The sequence below is a fragment of the Salmo trutta genome, chromosome 33 (genome assembly GCF_901001165.1).
Source record: "Salmo trutta chromosome 33, fSalTru1.1, whole genome shotgun sequence".
NCBI classification, from domain to species: domain Eukaryota; kingdom Metazoa; phylum Chordata; class Actinopteri; order Salmoniformes; family Salmonidae; genus Salmo; species Salmo trutta.
Window position 1 is genome coordinate 16,131,010 of NC_042989.1, and position 15,217 is coordinate 16,146,226.

Here is a 15,217-nt window from a genome sequence, read left to right on the forward strand (position 1 = left end):
AAACTGCTGCATATACCCTGATTCTGCTTGCACAGAACGCAAGAAAAGTGACACAATTTCCCTAGTTAAAGAAATTCATGTTAGCAGGCAATATTAACTAAATATGCAGGTTTAAAAATATATACTTGTGTATTGATTTTAAGAAAGGCATTGATGTTTATGGTTAGGTACACATTGGTGTGCAACGACAGTGCTTTTTTTCGCGAATGCGCTTGTTAAATCACCCGTTTGACGAAGTAGGCTGTGATTCAATGATAAATTAACAGGCACCGCATCGATTATATGCAACGCAGGACAAGCTAGATAAACTAGTAATATCATCAACCCTTTGTAGTTAACTAGTGATTATGATTGATTGATTGTTTTTTACAAGATAAGTTTAATGCTTACCTTGGCTCCTTGCTGCACTCGCATAACAGGTAGTCAGCCTGCCACGCCGTCTCCTCGTGGAGTGCAATGTAATCGGCCATAATCTGTGTCCAAAAATGGCGTTTACCGATTGTTATGAAAACTTGAAATCGGCCCTAATTAATCGGCCATTCCGATTAATCGGCCGACCTCTAGTCGAGACCCAGGGTCTTGAGCTTAATGACAATTTTGGAGGGTACTATGTTGTTAAATGCTGAGCTGTAGTCGATGAACAGCATTCTTACTTAGGTATTCATCTTGTCCAGATGGGTTAGAGCAGTGTGATTGCGTTTGTGTCATCTGTGGACCTATTGGGGCGGTAAGCAAATTGGAGTGGGTCTAGGGTGTCAGGTAGGGTGGAGGTGATATGATCCTTGACTAGTCTCTCAAAGCACTTCATGATGACGGAAGTGAGTGCTATGGGGTGATAGTCGTTAAGCTCCGTTACCTTACCTTTCTTAGGAACAGGAACAATGGTGGTCCTCGTGAAGCATGTGGGAACAGCAGACTGGGATAGGGATTGAATGACTTGGCTCCCAGTTGACCTAATATATGGAATTCAGTGTGAATAATCTGTTAGCATGTCTGAAACGCGTTGTTAATCTGATTTACTCGGCTGAATTTTAGCATCACTGTCTGTCTTTTCTCTCCACAGGCTCCTTCTCTTTCTCGGTGCTGTCGGGGAAGGTCATGTTCAGGGATGTGTACTTCATCAACAAAGACATGTCCATCAGGTGCTTACTTTTACACTATTCTGTTGTGTATTCTGCTTTCTATATAATACATGCTTATATTCTAATACTATTTTATTATACTTAATGTATTTTGTGTTACAGAATACAAGATGGTTTCTTTATATTCCGTTGGTGGAAAATGTATAACCCTAAGCAGAAACAGCATGGTGAGTGGACTGTAGGAGAGACATAATGGTTTGGATTTGGATAACAAGTCTATAGGTGTAGGAGTGGCGGGATGCCACAGGAAACTCAAATTGCTTGTACTCAGGAGTACTCTTCTCCATTATTCTTGACCATTCTTGACCAAAGTTACAGATGACCTTGTTCTTGTCTTCTCCAGACCCCAAAGCTGAGACCAGGCTCTACGTGACCGTAAATGGATTTGAGTTCCACGTTTACAACCGGACAGACCTCTATGCACGTCTAGAGGAGACCTTTGGGTTGGACCCCACCCTCATACCGCCCAAAAAAGACGAGGAAAGGGAAAGAGAGGAACGAGAAAAGAGCCTGGACAGTGTTAACATCAAAGGAGAGACTCCAGACCCATCGTCATCTTGGAGATCCCTCATCCCCGTCATCAAAGTCAACATCAGCACTGTGAGTTGCCGTTAGCTTAGCTACATATGAGACATCACGCCCACACACAAGTCAATGGTTAGGTTCTATGAAAGTGCACATATGTAAAATTCTCATCACCTCTGTGTGTATTTCTCCAGGGTCGCTTGGCATTCGGGAACCACCACCTCCCCCAGACGATATGTGTGAACTTTGAGGATGCCTTCCTGACTTACGCCACCAAGCCCCCGTCCAGCCACCTAGACCAATACATGCACATTGTCAAGGGCTCTCTGGAGAATGTCCGCGTCATGCTAGTACCCAGCCCACGCTACCTGGGCATGCAGAACGATGAGTGAGTTGACCTTCGATCTAATCCCGAACAGTTAACCCCTGACCCCATTACACGAGCATGCAAAACGAGAAGTGTTTAACATCTTAGGAGCCACATTAATAATGGTAAAGCAGTATTCTGAGATTCTGTGTTCTCCTCTATAGGCCACCCAGACTGATGGGAGAAGGGTTTGTGGTCATGCAGTCCAATGATGTGGACATCTACTATTACCAGGATGAACCAGGTACGACCATAGTATGTAGAACTCTGGTCATGATGAATCGTGTAAGATATGGGTGTATTGGCACTGTTTCTACATGGATTTGGGTATGACGTGGTTTCATGAATGTTCTTGTGTTTTGGTATGACTATTTATGTTTGTGTGTGTGTGTTATCAGGCCTGGTCCCAGAGGAGCAGGAGAGTGGGGATCCAGAGCTATGTGGAGAAGGAACCAAACTGCAGGATCTGCCTCCCTGCTGGGGTCTGGACATAGTCTGTGGGAAAGGAACTGACTTCAACTACGGGCCCTGGGCGGACAGGCAGAGGTACACACACACACAATACTACTATACATAAAATCTAATTTGCTGTTCACCAGACTCAGCATTCTCTCCTGTGTGCAGAGACCATCAAAATAGAATGACTATGGGTTATATTTCTGTAAGCAGGGATTGCCTGTGGAAGTTCTTCCTACCGGCAGACTACCAGTCCATGGGTGTTACGGAGGTCGCTCAGCCCGGCAAACCCAGACAGATTCTGGCCTTTGAACTCCGCATGAACATTATCGCAGACGCCACCATAGACCTGCTCTTCACCAAAAACAGGGTACCAGGAGAGCAGACTTCTCACTCTCTGTTTCTCTCCTCTTCTATTCTGTCTCTTTTTTTTGTTAGTATTAGATAATGACAGATCTAAATAGCTCTAAACTGTTATAATCCATTCCACAATGGGATCATGTGTTTCTCTCAATATGTGATCTATTGATTTTCCTGCTCTTAGGAAACCAATGCCATCCATGTGAATGTCGGAGCAGGCTCTTATCTGGAAGTGAACATCCCCATGACTGTGGGGGAGACTGGTGAGTGGACAGTGAGAAAGAACTGAGGTTAGAAGAAAGTGGATGTCTGTGTCTATGGTTACAGGGTAAGACGCCGGTGCGATGCCATGAAATCATGCATTAATCATGACAATATTACCATCACCAAACTTCAACTGTGAGCATTTGTTTGATCCTCTCTCCCCAGGCTACTCTCCCACCATCAAAGGCCAGCTGCTCCATGTAGACACCACCACCAGCATGCAGTACAGGACTCTGCTGGAGGCTGAGATGCTGGCTGTAAGTACAGCACAGTAGGAATCTGCAGGGGTCCTATTCAGCCACAAGCCATATCCAGAGTTTCCATTACATGTTTTTTTAATGAGTGATTGAATCAAAACAACTGTGTACAAATGAATTACCAAGCCCTTGATGAGTTAAATCAGGTGTGTTAGTGCACCTCCTTGTGAACATGAAAGCGTGTTGCCTCTAACACTTCTCCCCTTAGTTCCATGTGATTGCCAGCTATCCCAGTGTGTGGAACATGCCCCAGTCCTGGAACTGTGAGATAGAGGTGTACAAGGCCACCTATCACTTTATTTACGCCCAGAAAAACTTCTTCACAGGTAAGACCTTCTCTCAATCAGTTTATAGGGCGATTCCACACCAGCTTAGTCCAAAAGTATTTGTGGTATCTGAGATTTTTCTGGCAATTCTCACATAGTTACTTCTTTGGGAGCAAGGATTTTTGACATGCTTTTTACATTTGTATCACTAAGTGGCCATTTTATTCTATTTTTAGAGCTATACATGCCTCCTGTAAGACCCTATGATCTGTGAACCGTACAGGATACAGACAGCATCTTGGTGTTATTGTTCTCTCAAATATGGAGTATGTCTAGATTCTGAAATAAAAAATCTGACTTTAATTTATTCAATATATTAAAAGAAAATCTCTCAAAATGGCACTTTTTGATTTAGCTTATTTTTAGACATATTGTTTGTAACAATATACTCTTCAAACACGTAACATTTCCAGAGTGGGCTCTCTGGTACTTTTAAAGGGAAATTTCACCGCTGCTTTATTTCACTATATACAGTGCCTTCGGAAGGTATTATTATTATTTTTTTTTAACTAGGCAAGTTAGTTAAGAACAAATTCTTGTTTACAATGACGGTCTAGGAACTGTGGGTAAACTGCCTTGTTCAGGGGCAGAACGACAGATTTTTACCTTAACAGCTCGGGGATTCGATCTAGCAACCTTTCGGTTACTGGCCCAACACTCTAACCACTAGGCTATCTGCCGCCCCACTAGGCTACCTATAGGTATTCAGACCCCTTGACGGTTTCCACATGTTGTTACTAAAATGTATTAAATAAAACAAAATCCTCAGCAATCTACACACAATACCCCATAATGACAAAGCGAAAGCTGTTTTTTTGGAAATGTTTAGATATGTATTAAAACAAAAAACAGAACTTATTTACATAAGTATTCAGACCCTTTGCAATGAGACTTGAAATTGAGCTCAGGTGCATCCTAATTCCATTGATCTTCCTTGAGATTTTTCTACAACTTGATTGGAGCCCACCTGTGTTAAATTCAATTGATTGGACATGATTTGGAAGGGCACACACCTGTCTATATAAGGTCCCACATGAGGTCGAAGGAATTGTCTGTAGAGCTCTGAGACATGATTGTGTCGGCACAGATCTGGGGAAGGGTACTAAAACATTTCTGCAGCATTGAAGGTCCCCAACAACACAGTGGCCTTCATCATTCTTACATGGAAGAAGTTTGGAACCACCAAAAGTCTTCCTAGAGCTGGCCTGTCTTCCACGACAGCCCGCTTGGAGTTTGCCAAAAGACACATGGTGGTGGCAGCATGGTCCTTTTAGTGAGGAGTGGCTTCTGTCTGGCCAATCTACCATAAAAGCCTAATTGAAGCCACTCCTCACTAAAAGGCACATGACAGCTCTCTTGGAGTTTGCCAAAAGGCACCTTAAGACTCTATGACCATGAGAAACAAGATTCTCTGGTCTGATGAAACCAAGATTGAACTCTTTGGTCTGAATGCCAAGCATCACGTCTGGAGGAAACCAGGCACCATCCAGGCACCATCCAAGCATGGGTGGCAGCATCATGCCGTGGGGATGTTTTTCAGCGGCAGGGACTGGGAGACGAGTCAGGATCGAGGCAAAGTACAAAGAGATCCTTCATGAAAACCTGCTCCAGAGACCTCAGACTGGGGCGATGGTTCCCCTTCTACAGGACAACGACCCTAAGCTCTCAGCCAAGACAACACAGGAGTGGCTTTGGGACAAGTCTCTGAATGTACTTGAGTGACCTAGCAAGAGCTCGGAATTGAACCTGATCTAAACATCTCTGGAGAGACCTGAAAAAAGCTGTGCAGCAATGCTTCCCATCCAACCTGACAGAGCTTCAGGATCTGAAGAGAAGAATGGGAGAAACACCCCAAATGCAGGTGTACCAAGCTTGTAGCATCATACTCAAGAAGACTCAATGCTGTAATTGCTGCCAGAGGTGCTTCAACAAAGTACTGAGTGAAGGGTCTGAATACTTATGTAAATGTGATATTTATACATTTGCAAAAATGTCTAAAAACCTGTTTGTGCTTTGTCATTATGGGGTATTGTGTGTAGATTGATGAGATGTATTTTTTAAATCAATTTTAGAATAAGGCTGTAGCGGAATAAAATGTGGAAAAAGTCAAGTGGTCTGAATACTTTCCGAAAGGCACTATCTCCATTAATATTTATTAATAATAAATATTTATTACCTCACTACATGCAAATACGAGCGTTTTTGCATCTCACGGGTGGAAACGGGCCAGCTACATTGCCTGGTTGTAAGCAAACCACAATGTCCAGAATTCCTAGGGATTTCAGAATGTCCAGGACCGCCCGTGGAGGTGTGAGAAATATAGAAATATCTGTTTTGTAGCCAGCACTTTCAGCCAGAGGATTTCTGACGGAACTGAAGTCTCAACTGATGGGGTTGCCATGTCGTCGAACGTTGAAAAGTGATGCTATTCTATCGATTACATCAGCTGATATCTCAAAGTGCTGTACAGAAAGGGTAGCACAAAATATGCCAGAAAGTAGAGCATTGCGGTAGTCTAACCTAGAAGTGACAAAAGCATGGATACATTTTTCTGCATCAGTTTTGGACAGAAAGTTTCTGATTTTTGCAGTGTTACGTAGATGGAAAAAAGCCGTCCTTGAAACAGGCTTGATATGTTCGTCATAAGAGAGATCAGGGTCCAGAGTAACGCCGAGGTCCTTCACAGTTTTATTTGAGACGACTGTACAACCATCAAGATTAATTGTCAGATTCAACAGAAGATCTCTTTGTTTCTTGGGACCTAGAACTAGCATCTCTGTTTTGTCCGAATTTAAAAGTAGAACATTTGCCGCCATCCACTTCCTTATGTCTGAAACACAGGCTTCCAGGGAGGGCAATTTTGGGGCTTCACCGAAATGTACAGCTGTGTGTCGTCCGCATAGCTGTGAAAGTTAACATTATGTTTCCAAATGACATCACAAGAGGTAAAATATATAGTGAAAACAATAGTGGTCCTAAAACGGAACCTTGAGGAACACCAAAATTTACAGTTGATTTGTCAGAGGACAAACCATCTACAGAGACAAAATGATATCTTTCCAACCAGGCCATAACTTGTCCATGTAGACCAATTTGGGTTTCCAATCTCTCCAAAAGAATGGTATCAAAAGCAGCACTAAGATCTAGGAGCACGAGGACAGATGCAGAGCCTCGCTGTGACGCCATTAAAATGACATTTACGACCTTCACAAGTGCGGTCTCAGTGCTATAATGGGTTCTAAAACCAGACTGAAGCATTTTGTATACATTGTTTGTCTTCAGGAGACAGTGAGTTGCTGCACAACAGCTTTTTCAAAACGATTTGAGAGGAATGGGAGATTCGATATAGGCCGATTTTTAGTTTTTTATATTTTCTGGGTCACTTTTAGTGAGTTTGGTATACATCCGGTGGATAGAGAGCCGTTTATTATGTTCAACATAGGAGGGCCAAGCACAGGAAGCAGCTCTTTCAGTAGTTTTGCTGGAATAGGGTCCAGTATGCAGCTTGACGGTTTAGAGGCAAAGGTTATTTTCATCAATGTGTCAAGAAATATAGTATTAAAAAACTTGAGTGTCTCTCTTGATCCTAGGTTCTGGCAGTGTTGTGCAGACTCAGGACAACTGAGCTTTAGAGGAATACGCAGATTTAAAAGAGGAGTCCGTAATTTGCCTTCCAATGATCATGATCTTTTCGTCAAACTGAAGTGAAAGCCATCCTCTCTTGGGGAATGAAGTGAAAGCCATCCTGTCTTGGGGAATGCTACTTTTTAGTTACATTTCTGAAAAGTATTAAAAAGACATTTTGGATTGTTCTTATTTTCCTCAATTAAGTTGGAAAATAGGATGATCGAGCAGCAGTGAGTGCTCTTCGATACTGCACGGTGCTGTCTTTCTAAGCTAGTCGGAAGACTTCCAGTTTGGTGTAGCGCCATTTCCGTTCCAATTTTCTGGAAGCTTGCTTCAGAGCTCGGGTATTTTCTGTATACCAGGGAGCTAGTTTCTTATGACAAATGTTTTTTGTTTTTAGGGGTGCGACTGCATCTAGGGTATTACGCAAGGTTAAATTGGTGGTTAGGTGGTTAACTGATTTTTGTACTCTGACGTCCTTGGGTAGGTGGAGGGAGTCTGGAAGGGCATCTAGGAATCTTTGGGTTGTCTGAGAATTTATAGCACAGCTTTTGATGATCCTTGGTTGGGGTCTGAGCAAATTATTTGTTGTGATTGTAAACTTAATAAAATGGTGGTCCGATAGTCCAGGATTATGAGGAAACACATTAAGATCCACAACATTTATTCCACGGGACAAAACTAGGTCCAGAGTATGACTGTGGCAGTGAGTAGGTCCGGAGACATGTTGGACAAAACCCCTGTGTGGCTCAGTTGGTAGAGCATGGTGTTTGCAACGCCAGCATGACTAAAATGTAATTGTAAAATTAGTCGATGGTGGCTCCGAAAGCCTTTTGGAGTGGGTCTGTGGACTTTTCCATGTTAATATTAAAGTCACAAAAAATGTGAATTATCTGCCATGACTACAAGGTCCGATAGGAATTCAGGGAACTCAGTGAGGAACGCTGTATATGGCCCAGGAGGCCTGTAAACAGTAGCTATAAAAAGTAATTGAGTAGGCTGCATAGATTTCATGACTAGAAGCTCAAAAGACTAAAACGCAGTATATATAGTTTTATAAATTGAAATTTGCTATTGTAAATGTTAGCAACACCTCCGCCTTTTGCGGGATGCGCGGGGATATAGTCACTAGTGTAACCAGGAGGTGAGGCCTCATTTAACACAGTAAATTCATCAGGCTTAAGCCATGTTTCAGTCAGGCCAATCACATCAAGATTATGATCAGTGATTAGTTAATTTACTATAACTGCCTTGGAAGTGAGGGATCTAATATTAAGTAGCCCTATTTTGAGATGTGAGACATGACAATCTCTTTCAATAATGACAGGAATGGAGGAGGTCTTTATTCCAGTGCGATTGCTAAGGCGAACGCCGCCATGTTTAGTTTTGCCCAACCTAGGTCGAGGCACAGACACGGTCTCAATGTGGATAGCTGAGCTGACTACACTAAGCTGGCAGGCTGGCTATCTCATTGTGGAGCTAGGGGAGTTAGAGCCCTGTCTATGTTCGTAGATAAGATGAGAGCACCCCTCCAGTTAGGATGGAGTCCGTCCCTCCTCAGCAGGCCAGGCTTGGTCCTGTTTGTAGATGAGTCCCAGAAAGAGGGCCAATTTTCTACAAATTCTATATTTTGGAGGGGCAGAAAACAACAGTTTTCAACCAGCAATTGAGTTGTGAGACTCTGCTGTAGAGCTCATCACTTCCCATAACTGGGAGGGGGCCAGAGACAATTACTCGATGCCGACACATCTTTCTAGCTGATTTATACGCTGAAGCTATGTTGCGCTTGGTGACCTCTCACTGTTTCATCCAAACATCGTTGGTGCCAACGTGGATAACAATATCCCTATACTCTCTACACTCGCCAGTTTTAGCCTTAGCCAGCACCATCTTCAGATTAGCCTTAACGTTGGTAGCCCTGCCCCCTGGTAAACAGTGTATGATTGCTGGATGATTCGCCTTAAGTCTAATACTGCGGGTAATGGAGTTGCCAATGACTAGGGTTTTCAATTTGTCAGAGCTAATGGTCGGAGGCTTCGGCTTCTCAGACCCTGTAACGGGAGGAGGAGAGACCAGAGAAGGCTCGGCCTCTGACTCCGACCCGTTGCTTAATGGGGAGAACCGGTTGAAAGTTTGTCCACTGAATGAGCGGCACCGGTTAAGCATTCCTACAGCAGTTCTTTCCAGAAGCCATGAGAAAATTGTCTGGCTGCGGGGACTGTGCGAGGGGATTTATACTACTATCTGTACTTATTGGTGGCACATCCTCTTCCTACACTTAAATTACCCTTGCCTAACGATTGCGTCTGAAGCTATGCTTGCAACACAGCTACCCTCGCCATAAGGCGATCGTTCTCCTATATATTATGAGTACAGCGACTGCAATTAGAAGGCATAATGTTAATATTACTACTTAGCTTCGGCTGGTGGAGGTCCTGACGAACCACGTCCAGATAAAGCGTCCGGGGTGAAAAAGTTGAATGAGAACAGTAGAGCGAGGGGAAAAAATAAAAATATAAAATGGTAATTAAAAGTCAAAACCGTAATGTTGGCAGGTAGCAAAGTAAGTTTAGCAACAAACCGCACAGCAGCACGTAAACAAGTCTACAAGTTGTGACCGGAAATGACTTTTCTCTCTGCTACCGCACGGCAAGGGGTACCAGAGCGCCAAGTCTAGGACCAAAAGGCTCCAGCTTCTACCCCCAAGCAATAAGACTGCTGAACAATTAATCAAATGTCCACCCGGACTATTTACATTGACACCCCCTCCCCCTTTGTTTTTAAACTGCTGCTACTCGCTGTTTATTATCTATGCATAGTCACTTCACCCCTACCTACATGTACAAATTACCTTGATTAACCTGTACCCCCGCACATTGACCGGTACCCCTTGTATATAGTGTTACTTTTATTTGTATTTAATTTTCTTTACTTTGTTGTAAATATTTTTTTAACCAACAATGCCATTCAAGAAAGCGTTAAAGGCTACACCTGTTGTATTCGGTTGATTTTGATTTGACTATGACTTTTGACAAATGGCAGAGCTTTCCTTTCAGCACCATGGAGTGAATCCTTACCACCGCTACACCTGGCTATGGAGGCTTGTCTGACAGTGAAACAGTTCATTCAGCCTCATTTACTGCCTTTTTAAAAACCATAGCTGATATGGCTGACTTGCTTAAACAAATGTGGTTACTACTGACTCCTTGTGGATTTGTGTAAGTCATAATGTTTATTCTTATCATTAACACGCTCTAAGTATAAGTAAGTGCAAGAAAACGAGGTAGGCCTATTTGTTCAGCACTTTCAAAATGGACACCGACAGAAATTCAGATGGATGTTAGTTCAGATAAATTCAGCAAGTTGTAGAGGCCTTAACTTTACTCTTCTTTAAGGAGAGAGAGAGAGGAAGAGCAAGACACACTCGGTTAGCCTACCATTAGATTTTTTTCATTAGGCCTTTGTGGTCTAAAAAGGAAGGAAATACAATCATGAGGATTCACGTGTATATACACAATATACCGACACATTGACGGCGCATTGCGCAAACAAAACAACCCTCGCAATATCAACTGGAATTACATGGGTCTATTACTGAACTTTTTGTTGAAAACAAATATTTGAATGGGAAGACTGTCACTGGCAAACATTGGTTACAGACCAGTAACAATTGAGATGTACAATCTATGGCATAAGGGAACGATGAGCAGATATGTGGCAAGCCATAATTTCTATTAAGTCAACAATGAGAGAGCTAAGCTGGACGTAGTCAATAACTTTGTTCAGCACTTTTGAAATGTACAGCTACAGAATTCAGGACATGGGCCTTTCTTACAGTATTCTCCCTGTACACCAAGTCAGAACGTAGGATAAATTTAATCAGCAGACAACGAAAGCTCTTACAATATTCAGTGATTACATTTATCTTAAACAGGCTATAGGCAACATGTACACCACCAACTCAGAACAGTAGGTGAAATTAAGAGGGGAAAATAGACTAAATTATTAGGGTGAGGCACATGGGATACTAACAGCTTACTACACAACATACACTTTCTTAGCTACTGTATACATATCTCCCTGGCGTATTACATAATTTATGCAGCAACATGCAATACATTTTTGGACTCACCGTTGTGCTGTGCTCACTTGAACCATTGGTTAAAGTACTTAAGTAAAAATACTTTAAAGTACTACTTAAGTCGTTTTTTGGGGGGGTTATCTGTACTTTACTATTTATATTTTTGACTATTTTTACTTCACTACATTATTAAAGAAAATGTACTTTTTACTCCATACGTTTTCTCTGACCCCCAAATGTACTCGTTACATTTTCTATGCTTAGCAGGACAGGAAAATGGTCAAATTCATTCACTTATTAAGAGAACATCCCTGGTCATCCCTACTGCCTCTGATCTGGCGGACTCACTAAACACAAATGCTTTGTTTGTAAATTATGCTTGCGTGTAGTAGTGTGCGCCTGGCATTCTCTGGATTTATTGTGCTTTCAAGACAACTGGGAACTCGGAAAAAAACAAGGTTGAATCATGACGTCAGTGATCTTCAGGTCAGAGCTCTGGAAAGAAGCCAGAGTTCCCGACTTTGGAACGTTCAAGATGTATTTTCCCAGTCGGGAGCTAGTTTTTTCCCGAGTTCCCAGTTCTCTTGAACTCGCTGAAGTCTGAGATTTGCCAGTTCAGAGTTTCCAGTTGTTTTGAACGTAGCAGAAGTCATGCTGGATTGACAGCATGGCAAATGTATTCAACCTTTTCTCTCCAACGGTGTTGCGTGTGAATATTTATCCTTTTGGAAAAGAGACCCTTTCAGACATGTTTTAAATCCTTAAACCCAGACTTGGACCACACACCCTCCACTGAATAGCAGGCAGGGGATGCAAAATAGTGATTGCTTTGCAACGCTTGCGTTAGCCACTCATTCCTTCCAAACAATCATTGTTGAAGTTCCGATTTCCGACTTGTTGTGTAATGTTTGTCCAATGGCCCATTTAGCGCCGATACTTTTTTTTAATCTATAATTTATCTTCATATGACAAGGATTGAAAAGGATTTGCCAGTAGATTGTCGACGTGATTCTTGATGACTGCTTCTCTAGCTTGCTAGCTAAGATTTTGGCTAGTGTGATGTTGACAAGATCAGTCAAATCAAAGCTATGGTAGATGACTTGATTTGATGTCATTTCATCTGTGAACAATGACCTTGAGCCTTCTTGGATGGGCACTTTTAACGTAAATCTATCACAGCACCCAAAGGGGCTTGAACTGCCTAGCTCTCCCTGTAGATTCTGTGGTGACATAGTGTCCCCATGAGTGACAGAACACTGAGCCAATCACGGCAGAACTAGAGAAGATTACCAACGCCTACACTCTGTATATTCCGCTGGTTACTCCCCCTCCACAGAAAGCACTGAGGTAGGCTTAAACACCTGCATTTACTCAAGAAAGCAAGCAACCATGTTGGTATGTGGCTTTTCACTCAAATTTGTTTTGACATTTTTTGCAAACGTGTGTGTGTGTGTGTGTGTGTGTGTGTGTGTGTGTGTGTGTGTGTGTACATACAGTACCAGTCAAGTTTGGACACACCTACTCATTCCAGGGTTTCTATTTTTACTATTTTCTACATTGTAGAATAATAGTGAAGACCTAAACTATGAAATAACACATGAAATCATTTAGTAACCAAAAAAGTGTTAAATCAAAATATATTTGACATTCTTCAAAGTAGCCACCCTTTGCCTTGATGACAGCTATGCACACTCTTGGCATTCTCTCAACCAGCTTCATGAGGTAGTCACTGCATTGCATTTCAATTAACAGGTGTGCCTTGTTACAAGTTCATTTGTGCAATTTCATTCCCTAGTACGTTTGTGCCAATCAGTTGTGTTGTGACAAGGTAGGGGTGGTATACAGAAGATATCCCTTTTTGGTAAAGACCAAGTCCATATTAGTGCAAGAACAGCTCAAATAAGCAAAGAGAAACGACAGTCCATCAGTACTTTAAGACATGGTCAGTCAACAATTCAATCTTGCAACCTTTCGGTTACTAGTTCGCGCTCTAATCACTAGGCTACCTGCTGCCCTGGTGGTTCCTACTGTGAAGCATGGAGGAGGAGGTGTGATGGTGTGGGGCTGCTTTGCTGGTGACACTGTCAGTGATTTTATTTAGAATTCAAGGCACACTTGACCACCATGGCTACCACAGCATTCTGCAGCGACATGCTATCCCATCTGGTTTGCACTTAGTGGGACAATCATTTGTTTTTCATATGTGGGAACACCTTCAAGACTGTTGGAAAGCTTTCCAGGTGAAGCTGGTTGAGAGAATGCCAAGAGTGTGCAAAGCTGTCATCAAGGCGAAGGGTGGTTACTTTGAAGAATAAAAAATGCAACACTTTTTTTGGTTACTAAATGATTCCAAGTGTTATTTTATAGTTTGTCTTCACTATTATTATACTACAATGTAGAAAATAGTAAAAATAAAAACCTTTCAATGAGGTGGTGTGTCCCCAAACTTTTGACTGGTTGTGTGTGTTGGCAAGTATACATGTTTTAACAAAATGCTAGATTATGGTTGATGGGATTAAAAACAAACAAAAAGATAACTATTGTAAAATACATTTTGAGAATCTTGTTTCTCATGGTCTGAAAGTCCTTTAGGTGCCTTTTGTTAAACTCCAAGCGGAGTGCTCAGTTTGTTTTGGCGGCCAGCTCTAGGAAGAGAGCAGGCTCAATTAACCAATGACGTCATTGGATGAATTCTGCAGGTGCGAAATATAAATACAAATACAGCAATAGTGCATAATTATGTCTAAAACATCCTCTCATAATTATGTAGGTAGACTGAAAAAACACCCCAAATAATGTCTAGCGGAGAAGTTTCTCTGATGATATGACCCATTTTATACAGAAATGTATAGGTAATTAACCAATCACAGCCGTCCTTTAGGATTGCACATTCAGCAAGTCACCAGCAGAGGGAGTTAACTTTGAATCCATTTTCCCCATTCACTGTGTTGGTGGTGCTCATCAATTGATCATACCTTCAGAATTAGGAAAGAGCATACTCTGGATACACTGAAAGATACACTGAAATGTGATGTAGTTGTAGAGTATATTGTGACAAACAAAATAAGCTAAATCTACAAGGGTAGTTATAAAATATGTTATGTTGGATAAATTCATGTGAAATATTTTATTTCAGGATCAAGACACCCCATATTTTGGCGCACACTATAAGGAATATAATGACACCAAGATGTCTATCATGCACGGTTTACAGAGCATAGGGTCTTACAGTAGGTATGTCTATGTCTAAAAAGGGCATAAAATGGCCACTTTCATCATGACATTTTTTGTTGATACAAATGTAAAAACCATGTCAAACAATCTTCCTTCCAATTAAGTTTGAAAATTGCTAGAATAATCTGAAATATCAGATATATTGGGTTTATTTGGCATGGAATTGCACTGTAGACATTTGATGTACACATTGTACTGAATCAAATGCTGCTGAATGTAGACACTTGCACCAAATGTCATTCTTTGGTTCACTCTTGTCTGTCTCTAGACCTGATCGGGGACTGGGCCAGTGACAGCGCCCCGGATATCTACTCTTTTGTCCCTTACGCCTGGAAGTTTAAGGTTGTCTTCCACCAGTTTGAGATGCTCTGGGCTGCCAACCAGCACAACTGGATCGACTGCTCCACTAAGCAACAGGAGAATGGTGAGACAGCTGTTGGAATTAAATGATGAACAAACTCAAGAATTCGCAAGGAGTGAACTAAACATTGTATGTAGTGAACATATACAATTTGGCTGCACTTTAGATGCACATAAGAATCGAAATGATTAACTTTTTACTGATATTATATAACCCT

The 15,217-nt window shown here is 41.9% G+C and overlaps 1 protein-coding gene across 10 annotated transcripts in view; it reads left to right on the plus strand.

The window, feature by feature from the left end:
• The window catches only part of LOC115172482 (transmembrane protein KIAA1109 homolog), a 133,235-nt gene that overhangs the window by 13,763 nt on the left and 104,255 nt on the right, over positions 1–15,217 (plus strand). For all 10 annotated transcript variants that reach the window (XM_029729954.1, XM_029729964.1, XM_029729955.1 and 7 more), the window contains 11 exons: positions 1,064–1,142; positions 1,245–1,309; positions 1,486–1,742; positions 1,862–2,055; positions 2,199–2,278; positions 2,433–2,580; positions 2,704–2,860; positions 3,035–3,113; positions 3,280–3,371; positions 3,580–3,697; positions 14,908–15,063. In XM_029729954.1, the coding sequence (XP_029585814.1) occupies positions 1,064–1,142; positions 1,245–1,309; positions 1,486–1,742; positions 1,862–2,055; positions 2,199–2,278; positions 2,433–2,580; positions 2,704–2,860; positions 3,035–3,113; positions 3,280–3,371; positions 3,580–3,697; positions 14,908–15,063 (1,425 nt within the window). The remainder of the gene's footprint in view (positions 1–1,063; positions 1,143–1,244; positions 1,310–1,485; positions 1,743–1,861; positions 2,056–2,198; positions 2,279–2,432; positions 2,581–2,703; positions 2,861–3,034; positions 3,114–3,279; positions 3,372–3,579; positions 3,698–14,907; positions 15,064–15,217) is intronic.